This window comes from Microcebus murinus, chromosome 5, assembly GCF_040939455.1.
Source record: "Microcebus murinus isolate Inina chromosome 5, M.murinus_Inina_mat1.0, whole genome shotgun sequence".
In the NCBI taxonomy this organism is placed as follows: Eukaryota; Metazoa; Chordata; class Mammalia; order Primates; family Cheirogaleidae; genus Microcebus; species Microcebus murinus.
In genome coordinates this window covers 89,405,883-89,431,714 of record NC_134108.1, presented here as the reverse complement: position 1 = coordinate 89,431,714, position 25,832 = coordinate 89,405,883, and the positions used below count along the sequence as shown (strand labels likewise).

Below are 25,832 nucleotides of genomic sequence, written 5' to 3'. Positions count from 1 at the left end.
ACTGAATAACTCTTACCTGCAACCAATGAAAGTAAAAGTTCCACTGCCCTCCCACCAGCACATTAGGAAAATATTTTAAACACAAGTTTCTCTTAGACATTTAAGGGATTTAGAAGTAGTAAATTACCATGAAGCTTTGGGGGGCTCATTTTGGCAAGTCCCTCTTGTTTTCTAGTTTCATCTACAAGTATTTTTCTCAAATTTAGTTGGTAGAAAAGCAATTGTAGGTTTAGTGCACTTTGTGGAAATGCAAAAAATAGAACAGGTTAATTCAATACTAGCTACAAACAAAAGAAGTCACATGCTATGTTCACATTTAGACCAGCAAAAACAGTCCTCAGAGTGAGAAAGTAATTATCTACTGGGGCATTTATCAGAGGCTCAAATAACAAAGATAAAGCCAGTTGCAAAATTAATAAAACACAACCTTTCTCCCAAAGAAATACTGCACATGTAAAGATGATTTTAGGTAACTATCGCTTTCTTACTGAAAAACTTCCTTCTCTAAAATCACAGACTATCAGAAACTTTGAGAATGTATCAGTAAGGATGAAATAACTTTCTTTTGGCTGGAGAAGCTATCACTTTGACATAGAGACTCAGTTTCACATTCCAACCCTAGTGCTAGTGCACAGATAGCTACACATAAGGAAAGCCTTTCTGAACACAACGTTCCTGTATCTGTATTAACTTCGTAGTTCTCAGCAAGATCCTGGGTCCATTATGCAGTCCATACGTGACATTGAACCCTTTACACATAGCCCTAACTGACTTTGAATCTGTGAAACCATTGCTTCAGTTAAATTTCACCTAAATTTCTACTTTTCCTTAAAAAGTAGCCGGGTGTGGTATAGTAGCAGGCACTTGTAGTCCCAGGTACTTGAGAGACTGAGGCAGGAGGATCGCTTCAGCCCAGAGTTTGAGGTTGCAGTGAACTACGATGAGCCACTGCACTTTACCAGGGGTGATGCAGTCAGACTCTGTCACAAAAGCAAAGCAAAGCAAAGCAAAACAAAACAAAACAAACACAAACAAAAAAACTTATAATAACTATTTTTTCCTTTGTATGGTGAGATGCCTCCAAAGTTCCCTGCTGTGTGATCTGGTCATTGTAGGTCGGGGACAGAATGATAAAGGTGAGTTTCTAGGACTACAGACCTGCCAACTAAAGGTGGTCTTAGGCTGATACAGTTTTTTAAAAAGAATGTTCTCAATTAAAATGTTTTCATAAATTGTATCTGTTTGCAATCATTTGCGTATAAATACTGAACAGGAAAAGGTGGGCCATAATTTTGGTAAGGCAATATCTGAGCAAACCACAAAAAAAGCATTTTAACATCATTGTTCTATAGACCAATACCTGGGTGTAGAAAGAGAGAGAAAGGTCAACTATCCTACTTCAGTAGAGCAGTGGCCAAGAGGGACGCATGCGCTGTAGCTCAGAGCCTCGATTCCCCTCGAACTACCCGGGGCGGTCTCGAAGCCTACCGGAACTACAATTCCCAGCATGCTGAGCGGCGCAGAGAGTGGAGGCGGTGAGTGAGAGAAAGAGGCTCGGGGGCTCCTGGGCCAGTGAGGACAGCTTTTCCTTTTGAAGCGGTTTTGCTCTTAGTTCTGCCTGAGTCGTCGGTTCCTCAGCGGTCACGCAGGAGCGGGAGGAGTCGTCGTGGTGGCGACGGCGACCCGGGACAGTAGCGACGGCGGCGGAGACAGCAGGAGCGGTGGTGCTGTCAGTTAGGCCGTCGGAGAAATGGGAGACCCGGGGCCGGAGGTGAGTGGCCGGGCGTGGGGCCTGGCGTCCTCAGGGTCGAGCCGCGGAGGGTTTTGTGTTTTCCGCCGTCTGAGGCCTAGTGCTCGGCCGCGGGCTCGGGGCGCTACGTCTCGGGCGTCCGGGGCCGAGCCCGGCTTTCGGGCCTGGTGCGTGTCTGCGCGGGGAACCCGCGGCAACAATGGCCGCCCGGCCGTCCCCGACCCCTGCGCGGGCCCCGGCGCTCGGCGCTGCCGCTGCGCTGGCGGTGGGAGCGACATTTTAAGACAGGATCGCCCTTCGGCGATGAGCTCGCACCCGCCTTCTGGAGGAGGCAGGGGGTTCTGAGAGGCTGTGACTCGTTTTGAACGTTCGGTCTCTCTCTGCAGCTCCGCGTACGCCGTGGCGAAATCGGGCTCCATCGAGTCGTGTTCTGAGTGGGGTTTGCGTGGAATTGCGCTCGGGTAGTTTTCCTCGAGAGCCTTTGTTTTCATCGCTCCTTTCGCGAGGAAAAAAAAAAAATCTCTTCCTACGAGTACGTGGCTTAATAGATAAGCATGTTTTGGCTTATTTTTATAGATAATAGAATCTGCCCCTCCAGCTGGGCCTGAGGCATCTGAATCTACAACGGATGAAAACGAAGATGACATTCAGTTTGTTAGTGTAAGTAGCAACTGATAATCGGTTTTCCGCAGAGTGAAAGACTGTGGTAAGCCATTGTGTGATCATACCTCACCTAGTCATCATTCAGCAAATATTTGTGAATGCCTGATATGTACTAGACACTGTGGAGCATGGCATAGGATGGGGACATTCACCCAAAAACGTATCTGAGCCGCCATAGCCATCACAAAGAGATTGGCCACACGTAGGTGTGGTGCGCGTAATCAGGCGTCTCAGGCCTTCATTTAGAGCCTAATTTATACTTAAAATTGTGGTCTCAGACTCTGTTTTGAAGTGGGGCAAGTGTGTCTTCTAACAGGTGACACGGAGGAAAGGGCTGCTTTTAAAAACTTTTTTTTTATTTTATGTTTTTATTTTTTATTTATTATTATTTTTTATTTCAGCATATTATGGGGGTACAAATGTTAAGGTTATGTATATTGCCCATGCCCCCCACATACCAGATAAATGTTATTCCTATATGTCCACTTAAGTGTTGATCCGTTAATACCAATTTGTTGGTGAGTACATGTGGTGCTTGTTTTTCTATGCCTGAGATACTTCACTTAGTAGAATGGGTTCCAGCTCTATCCAGGAAAATACAAGAGGTGCTATGTCACCATTGTTTCTTAAAGCCGAATAGTACTCCATGGTATACATACACCACATTTTGTTAATCTACTCATGTATTGATGGGCACCTGGGTTGTTTCCACACCTTTGGGATTGTGAACTGTGCTGCAATAAACATTCGAGTGCAGCTGTCCCATTTGTAGAGTGTCATTTGATCTTTTGGGTAGATGCCCAGTAGTGGAATTGCTGGATCAAATGGTAGATCTACTTGTATCGCTTTAAGGTAACTCCATATTGCTTTCCACAGAGGCTAAACCAGTTTGCAGTGTAGGAGTGTTCCTATCTCTCCGCATCCATGCCAACATTTATTGTTTGGGGACTTTTTGATAAAGGCCATTCTTATTGGAGATAAGTGATATCTCATTGCAATTTTGATTTGCATTTCCCTGATGATTAGAGATGTTGAGCATTTTTTCATATGTTTGTTGGCCTTTATTCTGTCTTCTTTTGAAAAATTTCTGTTCATGTCCTTTGCCCACTTTTTGATAGGGTTGTTTGATTTTTCTTTGTTGATTTTCCTGAGTTCTAAATAAATTCTAGTTATCAGCCCTTTATCGGTTGTGTAGCTTGTGAAAATTTTCTCCCATTCTGTGGGTTGTCTGTTTGCTCTCTTGACAGTTTCTTTGGCCGTGCAGAAGCTTTTTTTTTTTTTTTTTATGAGACAGAGTCTCACTTTGTTTCCCAGGCTAGAGTGAGTGCCGTGGCGTCAACCTAGCTCACAGCAACCTCAAACTACTGGGCTCAAGCAATCCTCCTGCCTCAGCCTCCCGAGTAGCTGGGACTACAGGCATGTGCCACCATGCCTGGCTAATGTTTTTCTATATATATTAGTTGGCCAATTAATTTCTATTTATAGTAGAGATGGGTCTCACTCTTGCTCAGGCTGGTTTCGAACTCCTGATCTTGAGCAATCTGCCTGTCTTGGCCTCCCAGGATGCTAGGATTACAGGCGTGAGCCACCACACCCTGCCCTGTGCAGAAGCTTTTTAATTTGATCAGGTCCCATTTATTTATTTTTGTTGCTGCTGTGATTGCCTTTGGGGTCTTCTTCATAAATTCTGGTAAGGAAGGAGGTAGGAAACAAGAAGGGTTGGAAGAACTTAAAATCTTAGCATTGTGTTGCTTCACAAGATGAAGGCAAATAGCATAAAGAGTTCATAAAACTTTGAGATGATTATGATTAGGCTTAGTACAACAGTTGATGCTCTTAATGAAGAATCCTGCACCACCAGGAACATGCTATATTTTTCTGAGTTTATTCCCTGAGTTATTAATTATTGGCTGGTAAGTATAAACAGGTGGATTCCTGGGCTCCACTCCAGAATTTTAAGGTGGGGGTGGCATGTGGTAGCTCCACATCTGTTCATGATAGCTATTTGGGTGGTAGAGGTGGGAGGATTACTTGAGGCCAGGAGTTTGAGACCAGCTTGGACAAAATAGCAAGACCCCATCTTTAAACAAAAAATTGTTTTAAAATTAGCCAGATGTGGTGCATTGCTGTAGTCCTACCTACTTAGGAGGCTGAGGTAGGAATATTGCTTGAGCCCAGGAGTTGGATTTTATAGTGAACTATGATCCCACCACTGAACAAAAAACAATAATTTAAAGATGGGTCATAGTAATCTTTATTTCGGAACAAATCTGGGTACATGTGGACCTCTGAACACGTTTTGTAAAGCATTGGTTTTAAAAACAGAAGGGAGTGTTACATTTTGGGATGATTTTCATCCATAACTGGTAAAGTTTTAGAAAGGCTCTGTTTCAAGTTGTGTCTCAAAATTTCCTCCCTAAACATTGTGATGTTACCCTCATTGTTTGTTGTTTTTTTTAGGGTTGTGTAAAAATTCTTTACAAGATTATTTTCTAGGTTTTTTCTCATTAATAGTGTGTGTAGTTCTCTGTTCTTGACACTGGGTCCCAAGAGAGGTTATATGCTGACTCTGCCTATGCTGTTGTGATGAGTAAGTGATATAACTGTGGATATTGACGAGCAATAATTTCTCTTTTTGTACTGGAAAACATTTGGAAGGAGGATTTCATGGCTCTTTAGGAAAAATAATTTTGGTTCTTCCTGACTGTGGGATAAAGACTGGAATTATTGGGACACTGTAGTCCTGATGGTGTTTTGTGCAACTATAAGTAGGAGTGACACACATTCTCATTATGATCTATGTGTCTTTGAGAAACACAGAAGGAATCTACAAAATTAAGGTTAGAAAAATAAATAATTTGTGTAATACCCTGTGGAATAAATCATTATATTGGCAATTCTGACTAAGTTAATATATAAGCTTATGTTTAGGTGAGGTTTAAAACTCTTAATTTAAATTTTACTTTTTAATTCAATTTAATTTTTGAGACAGTTTTGCTCTTTCTTGCCTGGACTACAGTATAGTGGTGTCATCATAGCTTGCTGTAACCTTAAACTCCTGGGTTCAAGTGATCTTCCTGCCTCAGCCTCCCAAGTAGCTGGGATTACAGGCGTACACCTCTGTACCTAGCTCGTTTAAAAAAATTTTTTTTTGTAGAGATGGGAGTCTTACCTTGTTGCCCTGCAATGTTAACCAGACTGGTTTAGAACTCCTGGGCTCAAGTGATCTTCCTGCCTCTGCCTTCCAAAGTGCTAGGTTTACAGGTGTAAGCTACTGTGCCCAACCTAAATTTTCTTTTAAATGTATAGAATCTTTTACTTCTTTGCATACAAAAGTTTTGTATATCCAGCTTGATAGAACTTCTTATATTTAACCTTGTTCCAAATAAATGCTCAAAGATTTGACAGCTCTATGTGGAGAAGTGAATTACATGCTCTCAAGGTAATTGCAGTGCCAGAAAGAACCTAGTGAAAACATTCTTATTGCATTTAAATGGTGCCATGTAACAGACAATGATGATTTAATTCTATCTTAAAATACATTTAGAGACAGAATCTGCTGCTTTCTACTGTAACCCCATCCCATACTGGGCTCTACCAAGATATGCTTATTTCTTTTTCTTTTTTATAATACCACCCAATAAAGATGAGATGCTGCCAGGTTTAGCCTTCTGCTTGAGGCTTCTCGAGACACAAAAAAAGACCTTAGTATGATACCTTTTGATATGTTCTGCTTTGGATTCCTTAGTGTTTTTATACAAGTCTTGATTTTCCAGCCTTCATCCTGCATTGTGGCACAGCATCCTCTGTGTTTTGCCATGTATATTGCCCCCCAAATAAGCACAATGTGCTGAAAGAAAAGAATGACAAAGATTTGGAGGTACAAAAAGAGCTCTTATCTTTGATATAAATTTTATTGAAGTGTAATGTTCATACAGAAGTATACTTCCTCATTGTTGTCCTTGTCATCACTCTGTTTTAGTACTATATTACCATTTGTCTGGGTTGATTATCTTGTTTGTATTCTTCCCACACTGTATACTCTCTTATGTGACTAATCTTGAAACATGGCTCTGATAATGTCATCCCAATCTCAATTTTATTTATTGATTCCTTTGCCTGTAGAATAAAATGTAAGGTTTTGACTGGGTTGTTTATGGCCTGGTCTGTGATAAAGGTAGTATGTATGTAAAGAAAGGATCGAGAAGATTCAGAGTTTGATGTTTGACTATGTAGAGATGTGGATGATAAAGCAGATTTATTGAAGAAATTCATTGCTTCAAGTTTAGATATCTAAGAAATTATTAAAAACCATCCTAGTTAAAATTATTATACCATGAAATCTGTATCTTTTTAATACTATCTCTGTACTATTTCCTATTCCCAAAGGAATACACATGACTTTATTCTTCTATGTAGATTTAGGCTCTTCTTGTGTTTTGTCATTATATATTGAGATACTATGAATCTTTTCTTCTGCCTCTTTTATTTCTAGTTATTTTGTGCCACTTGCAAGATTTCCTCAGAGGAATCCTTATCAATTCCAACCAAAAAACCCCCACTGATTGTAAATGCAAGTTTAATTTGAACAGTTGCTCATAACTTGTAAATATGCTCACTTGTTTTTAGGAAGGACCATCGAGACCTGTTCTTGAATACATTGATTTGGTCTGTGGTGATGATGAAGAGCCTGGCACTTATCATACTGATGTAAGCACATCATGTTTGTGTTTTTTCAATTTGATTATTAAGTGCAATAGTGTGCTGGAGATGCCTTGAGCTGGGTTGTAAGAACTGATTGTTACATTTTCAGGAATTTTGTGAGCTGATTTTAAGCATAGCAGTCATTAAAAATTAAAGTATATAAATGTATAAGTACATAAATTATCGTTACATTTAAGATAATGCTGAAACTCACTTCCTACCATCTATGCACTTGAGGTTATTTTCATCTGTTGTATCTGTATTTTAAAAATACTACATAATAGTGTGCTGCTGCATCGTGGTGTTTGTATGTACCCCATGGTAATACAAATCAGGGTTTGATTTATTATTTGCTGGTTGTCTGAACTTAAGAAAGTGAGGGATAAAATGTTAATGCAGATGAAACTCAAGGTGTTATGTGTCTCTGAGTTTAGAATGTATGCAATACAAAACATGGAGGAAATTGCCTTGCAGTATTTGAAAACTCTTCTTCATAAATTCAGCAAAGATGTTAATGTCATTGATCAATAAGCGGAACTCTAATATATGTCTTCCTTGTTTCAATTTCATCTAATTCATTAATGTAAATGAAAATATCACCCATCCTTTAATTTGGAACTGCAGTTGGCCCTTCATATCTATGGGTTCTGCATCCATGGATTCAGTCAATCACAGATAGAAAATATTCAGGGAAGAAAACAACAAAAAATAATGTAACAGTAAAATATACAAATGAAAAAATACTTTATAACAATTATTTTTATGGCATTTACATTGTATTAGGTATTAAAAGTAATCTAGAAATGATTTAAAGTATACAGGAGGATATACATAGGTTATGTGCATATTGTGCTATTTTATATAAGGGACTTGAATATCCAAAAATTTTTGTTAGAGGTGGGGCTTAGATATCAAGAGACAAGTGTATGCTCATTTGCAGTTCATATGACCAACCTTTTTGCTGAATTGGATGATAATCATTCATAGTCAGATTTTCTGACATTGTTATTGGCTGTAGAATTTTTAAAACTTACAGTGGGGTTTTCAAGAAATCGCAAGTCACATTGAAGTTATAAGTATAAATTGAAAATTAAGGGTAACTTTTAATTTAAAATTTATTTCTAAAATTATATAAATAAATCATTCTGAGAACTTTTACATTAACCCTTAAAGTATTGTCATGATTTTACTTACATGTGTAAAATTATTTTTCAGATTCCGTTCCCTAAAATGTCAAAACGACAGGGTGATTTTTTACATTTTTTAAATGTGAAGAAGGTGAAGACGGAAACAGAAAGTAACAATAGGAACAAAAATCATTGTGGATTTTCTAAATCAAAGGAACCAAATTTTGAACAACCAATCATTGAAGAAAAGCCATTGTGTTCATTAAAGGAAGAAATAGATAATCTGGTGCTTCCAGATTGTTGGAATGAAAAACAAGCATTTATGTTTACAGAACAGTATAAATGGCTTGAAATAAAAGAAGGTAAATTAGGATGTAAGGATTGTTCAACAGTTCGACATTTGGGATCGAAAGCAGAAAAGCATGTCCATGTGTCCAAGGAATGGATTGCGTATTTAGTAACCCCTAATGGTAGCAATAAAACTACTAGGCAAGCTTCTCTGCGAAAAAAAATTAGGGAACATGATGTTTCTAAAGCCCATGGTAAAATTCAGGATTTGTTAAAGGAATCAGTTAATGATTCAATTTCTAATTTGGTGCATAAACAGAATAATAAAAATATTGATGCTACCATAAAAGTTTTTAATACTGTTTACAGTTTAGTAAAACATAATAGACCTTTATCTGATATTGAGGGGGCAATAGAATTACAAGAAAAAAATGGAGAGGTCAATTGTTTAAATACACGCTACAGTGCAACAAGAATAGCAGAACATATTGCAAAAGAAATGAAGATGAAGATATTTAAGAATATTATAGAAGAGAATGCCAAAATCTGTATCATAATTGATGAGGCATCTACAGTTTCTCACAAAAAAAGCACCCTAGTGATTTATCTCCAGTGCACAGTTCAGTCAGCTCCTGCACCTGTTATGTTATTTGTTGCTTTAAAAGAATTGGTGTCAACCACAGCAGAGTGTATTTTCAATACATTATTGACTACTTTAAATGATTGTGGGTTTACAAATGAATATTTGAAAGCAAATCTAATTGCATTTTGTTCTGATGGTGCTAATACAATACTGGGAAGAAAGTCTGGAGTAGCCACAAAATTGTTAGAATATTTTCCTGAAATCATCATTTGGAACTGTTTAAGCCATCGATTGCAATTGTCACTTGATGATTCAATATCTGAAATAAAACAAATTAATCATTTTAAAATATTTCTTGATAAAATTTATTCTATTTATCATCAGCCTAATAAAAATCAAACCAAGTTTTTAGGAACTGTAGCTAAAGAACTTGAAATTGAAATTATTAAAATTGGTCGGGTAATGGGACCAAGTTGGATAGCATGTAGTTTACAGGCTGCTACTGCTGTATGGCGTGCATATCCTGTATTATATATGCATTTTTCTCATTCTTATTCTGGTTTGGCAAAGAGATTAGCAAACATTAATTTCTTACAAGACCTTGCTTTAATGATTGACATTCTTGAAGAATTTTCACTACTTTCAACTGCATTACAGTCAAGATCAACTAACATTCAGAAAGCACACAAATTGATCAAACGTACCATTAAAGCTTTTGAAAATTTAAAAATTGGTACTGGAAAGTATGAATCTCAAATTGAAGAACTGATTAAGTCAGAGAAGTTTAAAGATATTCCACTTAATAAAAATAATAAATTTAATGCTCTTCCTAGGAATATGTTACTAGAAAATATTATTCAGCATATGAACTTACGTCTTTTATCTGACAGAAACCATGATGATGAAAGTATTCTTAATTATTTTGATTTACTAGAACCTTCTATGTGGCCTTATGAAGAAATAACTTCACCATGGATAGTTGGTGAAAAAAAATTATTTCATTTGTGTGAAATTTTAAAATATGAAATCAATTTGAATGATTTTCGGGAATTTGTAAATAATAATATAAAATCAAACAATGTTTCAATTCCTACAACTATCCAAAAAGCTAAAAAGATAGTTAGCACTATTGCAATCAATAGTGTTGAAGCTGAAAGAGGTTTCAATTTAATGAACGTAATTTGTACGAGGGTGAGAAATAGTTTAACAATAGATCACATATCAGATTTAATGACAATAAATTTATTGGGGAAAGAGTTAGCAGATTGGGATGCAACTCCATTTGTAAAATCTTGGTCAAATTGCAACCATAGGTTGGCTACAGACACAAGAGTTCGGCAGAAATCAACAAAAGCCTATGAGAATCAATTGGCTATACGGAACTTACAATAAAGAGTATTATATATGTTTTTATCTGTAAATTGTGTACCACATATCCTTTATATAGAGAGTTTTTTTGTAGGGGGGAAGCCACTTAAACTTTTATCAGCTTGTTGCTGTTTTAAAAGGCATTTCTCTACAGAGAGAAAGTTGATGATTGGTTTCGGGAACTATAATTTTTTAGAGATTGGCCTATGTCTGCTAGAATGGGTCATAATATATATTCTAAAAGTTCTGTACAGAACATCCAACCATTTCCACTTCTGTACTATTTAAGGATGCAAAAAAATAAGATGACTCAGATCTAAATTCCTAAGTTCCGGAGGTTATTTCAAATAAAAGAAATGGAATCAAAACTGTAAGCCTTTTGGCTCTTGTCTTTCTCATTTCCATACTTGTGCTATCTAGTACAGTAGCCACTAGCTACATTGGCTAATCAGCTCAGTAAGACTAAGAAAGTAAAGTTTTTATTTAAATATAAAAACTGGAACTATAAAATACTCTGTTTAACTTTACTGTTTCTTAGGAATATGTATGGTTGTTGTAGTGTGCCTATCAAAACGTGTCGGCTGGGCACAGTGGCCCATGCCTGTAATCCTAGCACTCTAGGAGACTGAGGCAGGAGAATCCCTTGAGCTCAGGAGTTGGAGACTAGCCTGAGCAAGGAGACCCCGTCTCTACTAAAAGTAGAAAAATTAGCTGTGTGTTGTGGTACGCACCTATAGTCCCAGATACTTGGGAGGCTAAGGCAGGAGGATTGCTTGAGCCTAAGATCTTGAGGTTGCTGTGAGCTAGGCTGACACCACGGCACTCTAGCCCAGGCAACAGAGTGAGACTCTTGTCTCAAAAAAAAAGTGTCATTTCTAATATTACACATAAATCACTGATTAAGTCCATGTCAGCAGATGGATTCATTGCAAATTATTTTTTTATGAATTGATGTAACAGCTTGTTTATTTGAATATTTTATGCAGACAATAGGAATTACCGTGATATGTATGTAAATCATAACTGGTAATTAAATACTTATTTTAATTATGATTAAATTATTTTTCTAGTTTATACATTGAAAATGAACACATTTTTAAATTTAAAATGAAGGCATACTGAAAAAGAATCAAGTGGAAATGCAGAAGCTAGTGCAACAACTGGAACAGTAAACAAAAAGTGGAAGAAGGTATGTTGCAGATTTCACAATGGCAATTGCAGTTTATTGTGGCAGAGCAGAATAAGGTGTTATTTAAAATTAAAATGAGAACTATTGAGACAGTTTCAGCACATGCAAAATGAATTAGATAAATTACCTTTCAAAGGTCAAAAAGAATGAAATTCAGTCACGTAAAATCCAAATAAAATATCTAATAAAAAATTTTTTTAACAATTTTAAAAGGATCTGAGGTTATACGTTTGGGCAGATATAAAACAGCTTAGATTCTTGCATGAAGGAATTTTAGATAGATAAATGGTAAAAAAAATCAGTTGTAGAAATTGTTAGAAAATAATGAGTAAAAGCCTAAAAAAGATATTTTATAAAAAAAAATCAGTTAAAATGGTGATATAGCACCTCTTGTATTATTCTGGATAGAGCTGGAACTCATTCTTTTACGTGAAGTGTCCCAAGAATGGAAAAACAAGCACCACCACATGTACTCACCATTAAATTGGTATTAACTGATCAACACTTAAGTGCACATATAGTAATAGCATTCATTGGGTGTCAGGCAGGTGGGAGGAGAGGATGGGTATATACACACCTAATAGGTGCGATGTGTGCCATCTGGGGGATGGACATGTGATAGACACGCTTGAAGCTCTGACTCAGGGAAAGGGCAATACACATAACCTAAACATTTGTACCCCCATAATATGCTGATATTAAAAAAAAAAAATCAGTAAGTACCAAACAGTTGCTTTTAGAAAAGAGGACCTAACAATATCAAAAAATTAAGTGATTATAAACCTGAAAAATTGCAAGTACTTTTCTGTAGTTTTAGATGAGTTATGTAATATAAGAGATGCTGCCCAACTAATACTTTTAAGTTTTGTCTCATAGGACTTAAACATTATGAAAAAATAATATCAGTTCATGACCTAAAATGTCAAGCTTGTATAGCTATTTTTTAATCTTTTACATATAACATTTTCTATCACATTCAATGGCACTCCAACTAGGTTAGGTCAAAAATCAGATTTCATTGGAATTTTAAAATGAACCTGATACTTCTTGGTGTGATGTGGTGACTCACGCCTATAATCCTAGCACTTTGGGAGGCTGAAGTGGGAGGATGGTTTGATGCCAGGAGTTGAACACCAGCCTAGGTGACAAAAATAGAAGTCTGTACAAAAAATATAAAAGTTAGTGGGTTGTGATTATGGGTGCCTGTAGTCCCAGCTACTCAGTATGCTGAGGTGGGAGGATCGCTTGAGCCTAGGCGTTCAATGTTGCAGTAAGCTATGATGATGCCACTGCACTCTAGCCTGGGCAACGGAGTGAGACCCTGTGTCAAAAGTAGGATGAACCTGATTTTTCTCTTATTTTTTCATTCCACTGTATGATACAGTTTGAAAATTTTTGTCCTCAGTTTTCTGAAACCGTCTCTACAAAAAGTCATGGGTACAATTAAGTGTCCATTATTTAAGTGCAAACGGTATGAATCAACACCGGCTTACAGGATTGTTGAAAGAATTTCAATGAATTTAGTATACTTTGAATTTAGTATAGACAATGAATTTAGTATACTTTGCCAGTTGCTGAGACTGTCAAAGAGTTTTATAAAACTTTACTGTTAACTCCAGTTCAGGAGTTTCTTGCAATAACAGGAATGCTAGCCAAATATTTAACAATCGAAGACCAAAAAATGCCAGTTTGATTTTTATACCCAGTTTCACATGGCATATGAATGATCTAAATTGGAAGGTCCAAGGATAGGAAAAAGCTTAATTGTGCCCTACCTAGACAAGGACTAGAATTTATGTTCAAAACCAACTTCTAAAAATAAAAATCAGAATAATTTTACATATTTTTCTAATGAATCAATATGCATGAGATTTTAATTGTATTTGACAATGTTATGTAAATTTACTGCAAAAACTACAAAAAAATTTTAAAAATACTGATAAATTTAGAATTCCTTTTGATATACTCAGTAACTCTGAATTCAATGTTAGCAATACTGAGCTGACATAAGACAAATGGTTTCAAACTGATATGCTTTTGGTCTGAAGTAAAATCACTTTTAAAAAGAGGAATGGGATTTTTTTCCAGTGTGGACATGAAAATAAAGGAAAATGAAACTATGTTTTGAACAATATGGATATGTGGGTCTACATTTTTACCTATGAGTTTTGTGAAAATTATATAAAATCAAGTATTTAGTTTTTTTTTTTTTGAGACAGAGTCTCACTTTGTTGCCCAGGCTAGAGTGAGTGCCTTGGCGTCAGCCTGGCTCACAGCAACCTCAATCTCCTGGGCTCAGCGATCCTACTGCTTCAGCCTCCCGAGTAGCTGGGACTACAGGCATGCGCCACCATGCCCGGCTAATTTTTTGTATATATATTTTTAGTTGGTCAATTAATTTCTTTCTATTTTTGGTAGAGACGGGGTCTCACTCAGGCTGGTTTCGAACTCCTGACCTTGAGCGATCCGCCCGCCTCAGTCTCCCAAAGTGCTAGGATTACAGGCGTGAGCCACCGCGCCCGGCCTTAAAATCAAGTATTTAGTATGCAAAAAAGTATTCAGAGGAATTGAGACATGCTTTCAATGTAATATACACATTGGATTTTAAAGATTTAACATGCAAATTATCATATTAATATTAATAACTATATGGATAATACATTGAAATAATATTTTGTATATGTTGGGTTAAATAAAATATTAAAATAACTTTATCCACTTATTTTTACTTTAGTATTATATGTAGCTTGCATTGCAGTTCTATTAGATAGCACTATCCTGTATGATGATTACTTTCAAATCCAAGTTTCTCCAATCTAGACTTTACTCTTGACTTCAAGATCCAGTCATCTGCCTTTTCATCATTTTCACATTCTTGTCCCTTAGGCATCTCAAACTGAGTATGCCCCAAATTGAATTTATCAATCTCTCATCATCAGTGTTTTGGACAATGGCTCAACCATTCATATTTGTTGCTTAAACTAGAAACTTGGAAGACATTTGAAATTTTTCTTCATCAACTTGCCTGGTCTTTCCCCCTTCTCCCACTGTAGTTATTATCTTAGTTCAAGGGCTTGTTTTTCTTGCTTAGAGTACAATAATAGTTTCCTAACAGGTCTCCCTGCCTTCACTCTTGCCCCTTCTTAATCCTCCCTTCCATCCTTCACACAAACTTAGGAATGACCATTTTAAAGAACATATTTATTCCTTTTTTTTTTTTAACATTCTTATAACTTTTATTAGTCAGGAAGACATTCAGACTTAACAGAAAACTCAACTTAAATCACTTAAACAAATTTATAATCTTGTATAACAAGAAATCTGGAGATGGCTGCAGGTTTTGCTTGAGTAGCTTAATATGTCATTGTGTTAGCTGGGGTGATTTTGGTATTTCCCGCATGGTTGCAGGATGGCGGGCACAGTTTTAAACATGCTTGATTTAATGCAACATGGCAAGGGGTGGAGCAAGCCCTAGGTATTCGTCAGGAAATCAAAAGTTTTGCCAGAAGCTTTTCCAAGTAGATTTCTATTTCACTGGCCAAAACTGTGTTAGCATGGCCATCCTCATTGCAAGGGAGTCTTGGATGCGAGCTTTTTTACCTTTCCTAGTTTCTATGGTAGAGGTAGGCAAGAGAAAAAAATTGAGAATGGATGATGGGTTGGCCAGCCTATGAGTCTACCATATTTCTCCTCTACAGAAAATCTTTTTAAAAAAAATTGTTTTAGAGATAGGATCTTGTTCTGTCACTCCGGCTGGAATAAAGTGGTGTGATCACAGCTCCCTGCAATCTGGAACTCCTGAGCTCAGGTGATCCTATCCTCCTGCCTCAGCCTCCCAAATAGCTAGGACTATAGGAGTGTACCACCATGCTCAGCTAATTTTTTTAAAAAATTTGGTAGAGATGAGATCTCGCTGTGTTGCACAGGCTGGTCTCGAACTCCTGGCCTCAGCTGATCCTCCTGCCTTGGCCTCCCAAAGTGGTGGGATTACAGGTGTGAGCCACTGCACCTGGCTTTCTACTGAAACTCTTTCACTGGCTCCCTACTTCCTTCAAGATAGTTAAATTTGACTTTTACTAAAGGGTTATATTACAATAAGGAGTCTGTGCCCTCTACCCAGTGCTTAGCTCACGGTAGCTACCACTGGCCTAATTATGAAAGGGTCAATGTAAAGATGATCTAATAGGATTTCCTTGTTTTGTATATAGTAAAATGAAGTTTCAAGAGGTTTAATGAATTTCTGTGGTCACAGTTTGTCATGAACAGATAACCAACACTACAGTTTAGTTCTTTGTATTTATGATCTAATATTTCAGGAAATGAAAATGTGATATTTAAATCATGTTCCACCTTTTAATATCTAGGTGACCTTGCAGAGTTGATTGATATCTCTGAATGTCAATTTATTCATCTTGCAGCAAGGATAATAATAATTGCATCACGAGTGGTTTTGGTACACTATGAAAAAATGCCCTACAAAATTATGAATATACCATTAGATATGATTTGAAAGATTTATTTAGACCAAGAAAATAAATCACTACAAGCTTTACAAGATTTAAAATTTCACAATATCACAAAATGTAGAGGGGAAAAAGGTAATATTTTGATTGATTACAGCTCTATAATAACTTTTTCCTACTTTTGGTTGTATACACATCTCTCATCTGACAATTTTGTAATATTCTTTTCTATAGAGGAATAGAAGAATAATTTAGAGTATCCTCTAGCATAGTTGATGGAAATTTGCTTTTTATTTTTATTTTTATTTTTTATTTATTTTTTTTTTTTGAGACAGAGTCTCGCTTTGTTGCCCAGGCTAGAGTGAGTGCCTTGGCGTCAGCCTAGCTCACAGCAACCTCAAACTCCTGGGCTCGAGTGATCCTTCTGCCTCAGCCTCCCGGGTAGCTGGGACTACAGGCATGCGCCGCCATGCCCGGCTAATTTTTTATATATATATCAGTTGGCCAATTAATTTCTTTCTATTTATAGTAGAGACGGGGTCTCGCTCTTGCTCAGGCTGGTTTTGAACTCCTGACCTTGAGCAATCCGCCCGCCTCGGCCTCCCAAGAGCTAGGATTACAGGCGTGAGCCACAGCGCCCAGCCTGCTTTTTATTTTTGACAGTTTACAGAGGTTTCTTTCAGATTCTCAACTCTTTATTATTAATAACAATATAATTTTTAGGAGTGTTATCAAATTAGGGGAAACATACTGAGTTTCTTTTATATCTAAGCTATAAGATTTCAGTGCACTACAATTTTCCTTGGAGTGACTGCTCTCAAATATTCTTTGAATTGACCATATTCAGAGTATTCCTAGCTAGATGTTGTTCCAAACTGAGATGGTCGGCAATAATATAACTATACATGGAAGAGATTTCAAAGCACAAAAATATATCCCAGTCAATCCTTAACAAGATCTCATAAGGCACCGGGCTCTAAACTAGTGTGAGTTAAATACAACTCACATGGCAGTTAATGTGTTAAGCAAAACAATTTTATTAATAGTAGATACAAAAATAACATATAAGCATTAACAGTACTATAAAATAATGCCATCAAAATTTGCCCTATTTTTAAAAATTTGCTTTGTAAGGTATATGTACTGAAAAAAGCATAGTAAGACTACGTACTGATATGTTCATACCAATTCTAAATGTATTCTAAATCTACCATTTGTTAGAGAATCTGCAACCTTCCTGGCAGTGAGCACAGAGAGACATGTGCAGTGACAGGCTGTAAGATATCTGTAACTTTGCTGGGCTCTCCTGAGGGACCAAAAAGCTTGCTAAAAAAAAAAAAAAAAAAGCTGCATGTAGATTCCACCTTAAATACCAGTGATGCATCATACCAGAGAATTACTACCAAATAAGTACGCAGTATGGTTTCTTTGGAGATACACATTTCCCCATCCCAAAATACTGGTGGGTGTATGGAAAAAATTTAAGTTATATTCCTAACTTAAGCCAAATTCTAGTAAAAAATAAAGAATGGAGTAAAGAGTAAATTGAAGTCATAAAAGAAAAATAAACATTGATGAATATTTTTATGTTCTCTGAATGGGAAAGACATTCTCAATCCAAAGGAATCCAGCAAAAGTGCTAGAAAAACCAAAAACAAACCCTTACTAATGTATGAGTTCCTGCATGTGTGTTCTGTGGTTTTTCTAAATGGAAGTGATTATTAAATTAAGAATTTTACCCTGCAGTGGATGTGTGGTCAGGATTTCATCAGTTCTTTGATGACATTTTTCTCGTGAATATTTTCATGCATTCATCCATTTTGCAGCTCTTTCTCACATTTTTTCTTATAAAATCTTGTATCCGTGCTGTGTCATAGCCTTTCTTGAACACCTGTTTCTAATGACATGAGTTTTCCTGGACCAGCAATCTGTAGGGGAGGTTCATGGATGGTGGGAGGCCCCCAGGTTTCCTTCAGGCTTTAAGCCTTCCAAAGGCCTCTTTTTGCTGTCACAGAGACACCACTGATTCTAGTGGGTATGAAGTTTCTGAGATTGTTGGGTATGTGTATGTAGCCCTGCTTCCTCTCTTTCTGTGATCCAAGCTGAATCTGGAAGGGTTTCTGTTACCAGCCCTGCAATCCTCAGGCCTATCAGCAGCTTCAAAAAAAAGGACAGAACCCTCACACTTCCAGGTGAGCCCTTTCCACCTTCAAGGAGTATGTTTTTGCTGCACCTTTCTGAAATGTGCTAAGAGCTCTCTAGGTACTCTGTGTCTTTGGTCTCTGCATCCCAACCTTGTGACTTCTGCTGGAAGCTCAGTTTGCCACAGCCCTATTCTCATTCAGTTGTTAGATTTATGGGTTAAAGATTTTGCATTTTTAGGTTGAGGTCTTCCATTTCAGAAAGTACACTTTTGCTGATGCTGAGATCTACCACTCATGATGTACCTAGACACACTCTTGGATTTTCTTCTTAATTTTAATTGCTTTTCCTTTGGATTCTGGAGATTTTATGTTACCTGCTTGCTTAAAAAAAAATAGAATAATCTTTTTTAAATCTCTATTTTGTTTATAATATTTCCTTCTTGCTTTGTTTGCTGTCACAGAGGAAAAGGAGAAACATAGTAAGACTACCTACTGATATCTTTATACCAGAGAAATACATCCAGCTATTCAGAAGCCTAATAAAACTGAATCTCATTCTTTTATTCAGAAACTACCTCCCCATACTCCTCAAAGTTATTTTAACCTTATTTTTTTCTGATATACTAGAATTTGATGAAAATAACTGTTTTGTATCTTTTTCATTCATTGTGCTAGGTACATGATGGACTCTTTCAATCTAAATACTTGTCTTCTTTAATTCTGGGAAAATTTATTTTATTACTTTTTATACAATTTTTACATACTTTTTTCCTCTCCTTTTCATCTCATCTCTTTGTGGAATTCTGGTAATTCTGGCAATTCAATTAGGGTCTGAATTTCTGTGTCCTATATTTCTCTACAATTTTTTTTACATCTCTTTGCTTATTTCTTCTTCTGTTTCTGGGGGGTTTCCTTGCTATATCACTCCTAGCCTTTTAAAATTTTAACTATCAAATTCTAATTTCCACGAGGTATTTTCTGATTATTTTTCATTAAATACTATGCTTATTTTTGGATGTCCTTTATTTATCTTCTAGAAAATCTTAGTTTTTTTCAAAAAAATTTCCTGGGCATTATTGTTTCACTCAAGATCCCTTGTTCTTGTTATCTTAAATTTGCTCTCCTTGGCCTTTCTGTTTGATCTTTTGAGTGTTCTTTCCTATTTAATCTGTTACCTGGGAAGCTTTGTTAGGAGTCACTAGGTAGAAAGGCAGTTATTTTCTTAGAGTATTTTATTTATCATTCTGATACTGAGTCTTTAGCTTGATGCTAAGTGGTTTTTCAGAAGTTTCTTTGGTACTCCTGTCTGATTATGTTTACATACAGGACAGAGAAAAGGGGCTGGAAGTGATAATGTTAAAAAGAGACTTACATGAATTTTGTTTTCAGCTCTCACTTGTGCTCACAACTACACATGATGTCCTGGGCCATGAGTGAATCCTTTTAACTTAATGCAGAAAATGTCTTCTGAGTAGACATGTGGAGACGTGTGGGAAGAGGGATTTACTGTTCCTGTATACAGTCTTTCAATTGTGTTTTTGTTATGTGACACCTTACCTCCATCATTTAGTGCATAAGGTGTCATAGCTCTGAGTTCATCCTGGGTCCCCCAGGGCAAACTGGTACTTCATCTGCCCTCTGAAGTAAGTTACTACTTCTCCAGTTACTTTTGTTTTCCAAAGCTTTCTCAACTGTCTGTTGGAGATAATACTACATAATACCTACCTTATGAAGTTGTTGTATGGATTAAATGAGTTTACGTATGTAATATGCATAGCACAGCACCTGGCATGGAATGATTATTCCATAAAGGTTAGTTATTAGTGTTATACAACTTCACAGTATCTCAAGACAGCCCTAGTCATATTAATTCCCTAGAAACCTCTGTTGCTGCCTTTGGGGATTTATTGATTTCTTTTATATTCATTTTAGCAAAAAAAGGGAGAGAAATGAATTCATGCTTTAACTCTGCCATTACAGTGTTTTAATTGCCAGAGATTCATGACAAATTATAACATCTGATAGTTAACCATAACTCAGTATTTTTCTTTTTCAAGAATTTTTTGACATTTCATATTCCAGATGAGTTTTACAGTCATTTTGACTGGTCTTTCCCAGTCTCCTCTTTCCCAAAAAATAATCTTAAAATTTTGGCCGGGTGCGGTGGCTCACGCTTGTAATCCTAGCACTCTGGGAGGCCGAGGCGGGCAGATTGCTCAAGGTCAGGAGTTCGAAACTAGCCTGAACAAGAGTGAGACCCCGTCTCTACTATAAATAGAAAGAAATTAATTGGCCAACTAATATATATAGAAAAAATTAGCCGGGCATGGTGGCGCATGCCTGTAGTCCCAGCTACTCGGGAGGCTGAGGCAGGAGGATTGCTTGAGCCCAGGAGTTTGAGGTTGCTGTGAGCTAGGCTGACGCCACGGCACTCACTCTAGCCTGGGCAACAGAGTGAGACTCTGTCTCCAAAAAAAAAAAAAAATTTTTGATTGGATTTGCACTTAAGTAATTTTCAAATCTGGGGAGAAGTTATATCTTTACAAAACTGACTGTTCCAGTCCAGGAACTAAGGTCAGCTTAACTGATAGGGTTTTTGTTTTTTTTTTTTCAGTAAATATTTTCATTTTTTTTTCAAATAGTTCCTATACACTTATTAATTTAATTCTTATGTATTGCATATTTTTATATTTTATATGTTGCTAATATAAAGGGGACATGATTTTATTCTTATAATTGGTCATTGCTTTATAGAAAAATATTGATATTTATGTTTTCCTTTTAAGTATCCACATTACTTTTTTTTTTTTTTTTTTTTTTTGAGACAGAGTCTCACTTTGTTGCCCAGGCTAGAGTGAGTGCCGTGGCATCAGCCTAGCTCACAGCAACCTCAAACTCCTGGGCTCGAGCAATCCTTCTGCCTCAGCCTCCCTGGTAGCTGGGACTACAGGCATGTGCCACCATGCCTGGCTAATTTTTTTTATATATATATCAGTTGGCCAATTGATTTCTTTCTAATTATAGTAGAGACGGGGTCTCGCTCTTGCTCAGGCTGGTTTTGAACTCCTGACCTTGAGCAATCCGCCCACCTCGGCCTCCCAAGAGCTAGGATTACAGGCGTGAGCCACAGTGCCCGGCCCACATTACTTTTTTGATTCAAATGGATTTTCTTGGCAGGGGGAAACAGTTTCTTCTTTAAATAATGATCATCTTACCTCCTTTTTCTGATATTTTTTGCTACATTCTTTTCTTTATCTCATGGCATCGCTTATGACTTCTAGAAATAGTGGTGGAAACAAACATGTTTATTTTATCCCTCACTTGAATAGGTATGTCTTTAGTGTTGTTGTGTCTGATATTTGTTGTTGGTTGGACAGACTGGGCCATTTTGTATTTGAAAGTGGCAGGACCCAGAGGTGGAAAGAGGGTAAAAGGAAAAGAAAGTGGCTCTGGATCCTTAGAGTCACATGCCACACAAAACTGGTACCACTTTCAGAGTCATTTGCTTTTTAAATAATTCCGTTTTATGATTACCTTGGCAGTGTGTGAAGAACTGTATCCCATGATTTTTTAAATAATCTGACATTATTTTATTCTATCAGTATAAATTAAGCTGAACATGTGAACAGCAATTGCTATATCATAAGTTCAAAAGTTACTGAATAGGTAGCACTGCTTGCTTCTATACCAACTGTTCCTGACTGTATTAATTCTTTGGGTTCTTTCATGTATGTTTTTCATAATTATCACTTTCCAACTGTTACCTTTTCTTGCAGCTCTGAGCATGCTTACTTCTAGTAAGCCTAGTTTATCTCTACTAATCTGCTGCTTGTGATCATCTTGGACTTAAGAACACAATAAACCTGTTTTTAATGTAACTAACTGTAAGGAGTAAATACACTACAACATAGAGTCTAAGTGTTACACCCATGATTAACACGAAAGATTTTTATGTAGTGATAAAATTATTTTGGCTCCAGGGAGCTAATAAAAATTATTTAAATTAATTCATTTTGAATGAGTAATGCATGCACATAGTGAAATATTTAAAACATCTAAATGGCTACACATTGAAAAATATTTTGTCTCTCGTCTATACCCCAGATACTCCCTAGAGGCAACCACTCCTACCACTTTCCTATCTATATTTCCAGATTATCTATGCATGTACAACCATATACATATATTTTCACAAATAGTAGGATTTTTGAATTTTGATTTTTTAGGTAAGAATTTATCTTAAAGATCATGGCATATGTCTATTTAAAGCTGCTTCATTTAAAATTTTTTTCTTGAAGTATAACATATATACAAAAAAGTGAATGAATTAGAAATATACAGTATGATTTTTGATAAAATGAATATGCCTGTGTAATTAGAACCTAGATCAAAGCATTGAACATTACTAGTATCCCAGAAGATCCTCTTGCATTCCCTTCCAGTCAATAATTCAGTCACTATTTTTTAAATGTAACCCCTATCCTAATTTCTCACAGGTAATTTTGAATGATTATAATTGTTTCCAGTGTATGAATGTGCCATAATTTATTTGAAAGTGCACTAATGGTGGTAATCTAGGTGTTTCCAATTTGTTTATTGTTACAAACTATGCTGCTAGGAATATCCCTGTACATGTGCTATCTCAAATATTTGTAAGTACATCTGAAGGATAAATTCTTTTCTTATAAAAGAGTATTATATTAAAAATTTTGATAGATTATTGCTAAACTGCATTGCATTAAGGTTGTACAAATTTAAAATTCCACTAGCAATTCTTTAAGATACTTCTTTCCCTACATCTTTGCTTGTACAGCATTATTATTAAATTTAGTTTTGGTTTGCATTTCTTTTTATGCCTAAGCAGTTTCTTATATTTTTAAGAGACACTTGTATTTTCCTGTGAAATATGCTTTGCTTTTTAAGTTTGTTTTTCTTTTTTCTTTTCTTTTTTTGAAACAGAGTCTCACTTTGTTGCTGAGGCTAAAGTGCCATGGCATAGCTCACAGCAACCTCAAACTTCTGGGCTCAAGCAATCCACCTGCTTCGGCCTCCCAAGTAGCTGGGACTACAGGCATGTACCACCATTCTTGGCTAATTTTTTCTATTTTTAGTAGAGATGGGGGTCTCACTCTTGTTCAGGTTGGTCTTGAACCCCTGACCTCAAGCAATCCTCTTGCCTCAGCCTCCCAGACTGCTAGGATTACACGTGAGCCACTGCACCTGGCTGCTTTTTAACTTAAAGTCATGGAGATGTTAAGAGCAAGAAGGGACCCATTTCTTCATTTGACAAATATGGAAATTAATCCAAGAGATGTGTTTCAGATATACTAATGACTACCAGAATCATTATTTCTAGATAAATTAGGTGTGTCTCCACATGAATATAAAAAATGAGGCATAAGGTAAATTAAGGGATTCAGAAATTGGCTGATGTACTCTTCTTTTTTTTTTTTCATTTTGTTGCCTAGGCTAGAGTGCCGTGGTGTCAGCCTAGCTCACAGCAACCTCAAACTCCTGGGCTCAAGCAATCCTTCTGCCTTAGCCTCCCAAGTAGCTCGACTACAGGCATGTACCACCATGCCCTGCTAATTTTTATATATATATATATATATATAAATATATAATATATTTGTATTATATATATTTTATATTATATAAATATTTATAATATTTATATTATATATATTATATATATATTGTTTTTAGTTATCCAGCTAATTTCTATTTTTTTTAGTAGAGACAGGGTCTCCCTCTTTCTCAGGCTGGTCTCAAACTCCTGAGCTCAAACTGTCCTCTCGCCTCAGCCTCCTAGAGTGCTAGGATTACAGGTGTAAGCCACCATGCCTGGCCTTAGCTGATGTACTCTTGAAGATCTTAACTCATAGACTACAATAACAGACCGAAGGCCCCAGTATCCCCTTTAAGATCTTAATTCATAGGCCACAATAATAGACTAAGCCCTAAGCAGAATGACAAGAAACATTTTCTCTTAGCTAAAAATTTTGCTTTGAGCCTGACCAACGCAGGCTCAATTTTAAGAATAAAATGTTGAATTCTGATCAAGTAAATGGCTCTGACTTCTCCAACCCTACCTATTCCATGAGTTCCCCATATTGCGGGACATACATTAAAACCATTCAACCCAAGTAGTAATATACCTGTTCAGAATCTCTTCCTAACTTGCCTAGTTTAAGACTTTCCTAAGCTTTGCCCATAGTCGGGGGAGAGAAGTCTTTCCTGATGCAGTAAGCTAAATATATGTGTCTTATTGTGATGTAGGCATATTGCTGTTGATCTTCCATTTGTGGACTTTGACAGTTTGGAGGTCCCACAGAGGTTCTGTTAAGATCCCTGTTATAATGAAGCCAGGACGCTTAACATGGTAATTGTGTGCACATTTGAGACTACTTAAAGCCATTCTGCCTATAATGATCAAATTCACACTGAATCTAAACTCTTTCATAGAGTCCTTTAGCATAAATTTAGTTTTTTACTCCTAGGATTAAGAATAAAGTGTTGAATTATGATCAGAGTATCTTTTGGTTCAGTTTGGCTTGTATCATTGTCTCCTGTCCTTTTTACCTTTCATTTTGAGGTCTTCTATATAGTTTTTCTGTAAGGGAAAGTCTATGAGAAGAGTGTAGGCGTAGGTCTGACAAGCCCATCCTTTGAGTTGGTCCAGAAGACTAATGGCATTTTTAGAATGACATCTTTCCAACACAATTTGCCTTGGGTCAACCTCATAAAAACTCTCCTGAATATTATTTTTGTGTCCCTTAGAACTGACTTGACTATTTTCACCTGTTTGAGTTAGGACTGTGGGCTGTCAGGCCTATAATTAACAACAGCCAGCCATTATAGGATATGGAGACAAAAAGTACAAAAACAACACTTTATCTGTTTCAGTTTTAATGGGTAAGTCTCCCTACCACTGGGAGGGAGACTTGCTTGTATGTTTACTTATTACTGTCCTAATGCGTGCTTCTGTCTTTCCAAATGGTACAATTTCACCAAGGATAATTGAAAACTACAAGGATGGTGGAGAATCACTTGGAAGAACCTTTAATTGAGATTAAAATTATCCATTTCAGAGAAGCATATCAGAGATACATTTACTATTAATATATTAAGAGATAAATTCGATAATAAATTTTGAATGAACCTATGGACTTAAAATCTTGGCTTCTCTGATTTATACCCATTAGTATGTATATTAGTATGCCCTCAGGAATTAAGGTTTGGTTAGAAAAAGTGGACACATAGTAAAGACAAAAAATAATAAACATTTTTGAAGTCCAAAGAACTCAACCAAACACTACCCACGCCAGTAAATGCTGGGTGGGGAAACTAGACATCCACCTTCCCCAGCTTGTGACAAGGAGGTGTCCTCATCTTCATCTCTCCTTCCTGGCCAGGCTACAGAAGATAAGTCACAGTACCATATGAATTGACACAGAAAAAGCATTTGCCAAAATTTAGCACTCATTCATGACAAAAACTCTCCAAAACAACTACAAAAAACCTATACTTAACATTATACTTAACGATATAAA

The 25,832-nt window shown here is 36.6% G+C and overlaps 1 protein-coding gene across 1 annotated transcript; it reads left to right on the top strand.

Moving 5' to 3' along the window:
- The first annotated feature begins 1,221 nt into the window (after positions 1-1,221).
- KIAA1586 (KIAA1586 ortholog) lies at positions 1,222-11,513 on the top strand. The gene is made up of 4 exons (XM_012751362.3): positions 1,222-1,771; positions 2,327-2,410; positions 7,043-7,123; positions 8,333-11,513. Exons 1-4 carry the CDS (start codon positions 1,751-1,753, stop codon positions 10,505-10,507), a joined length of 2,361 nt encoding a protein of 786 aa, XP_012606816.2. The 5' UTR covers positions 1,222-1,750; the 3' UTR covers positions 10,508-11,513.
- Positions 11,514-25,832: the final 14,319 nt, after the last annotated feature.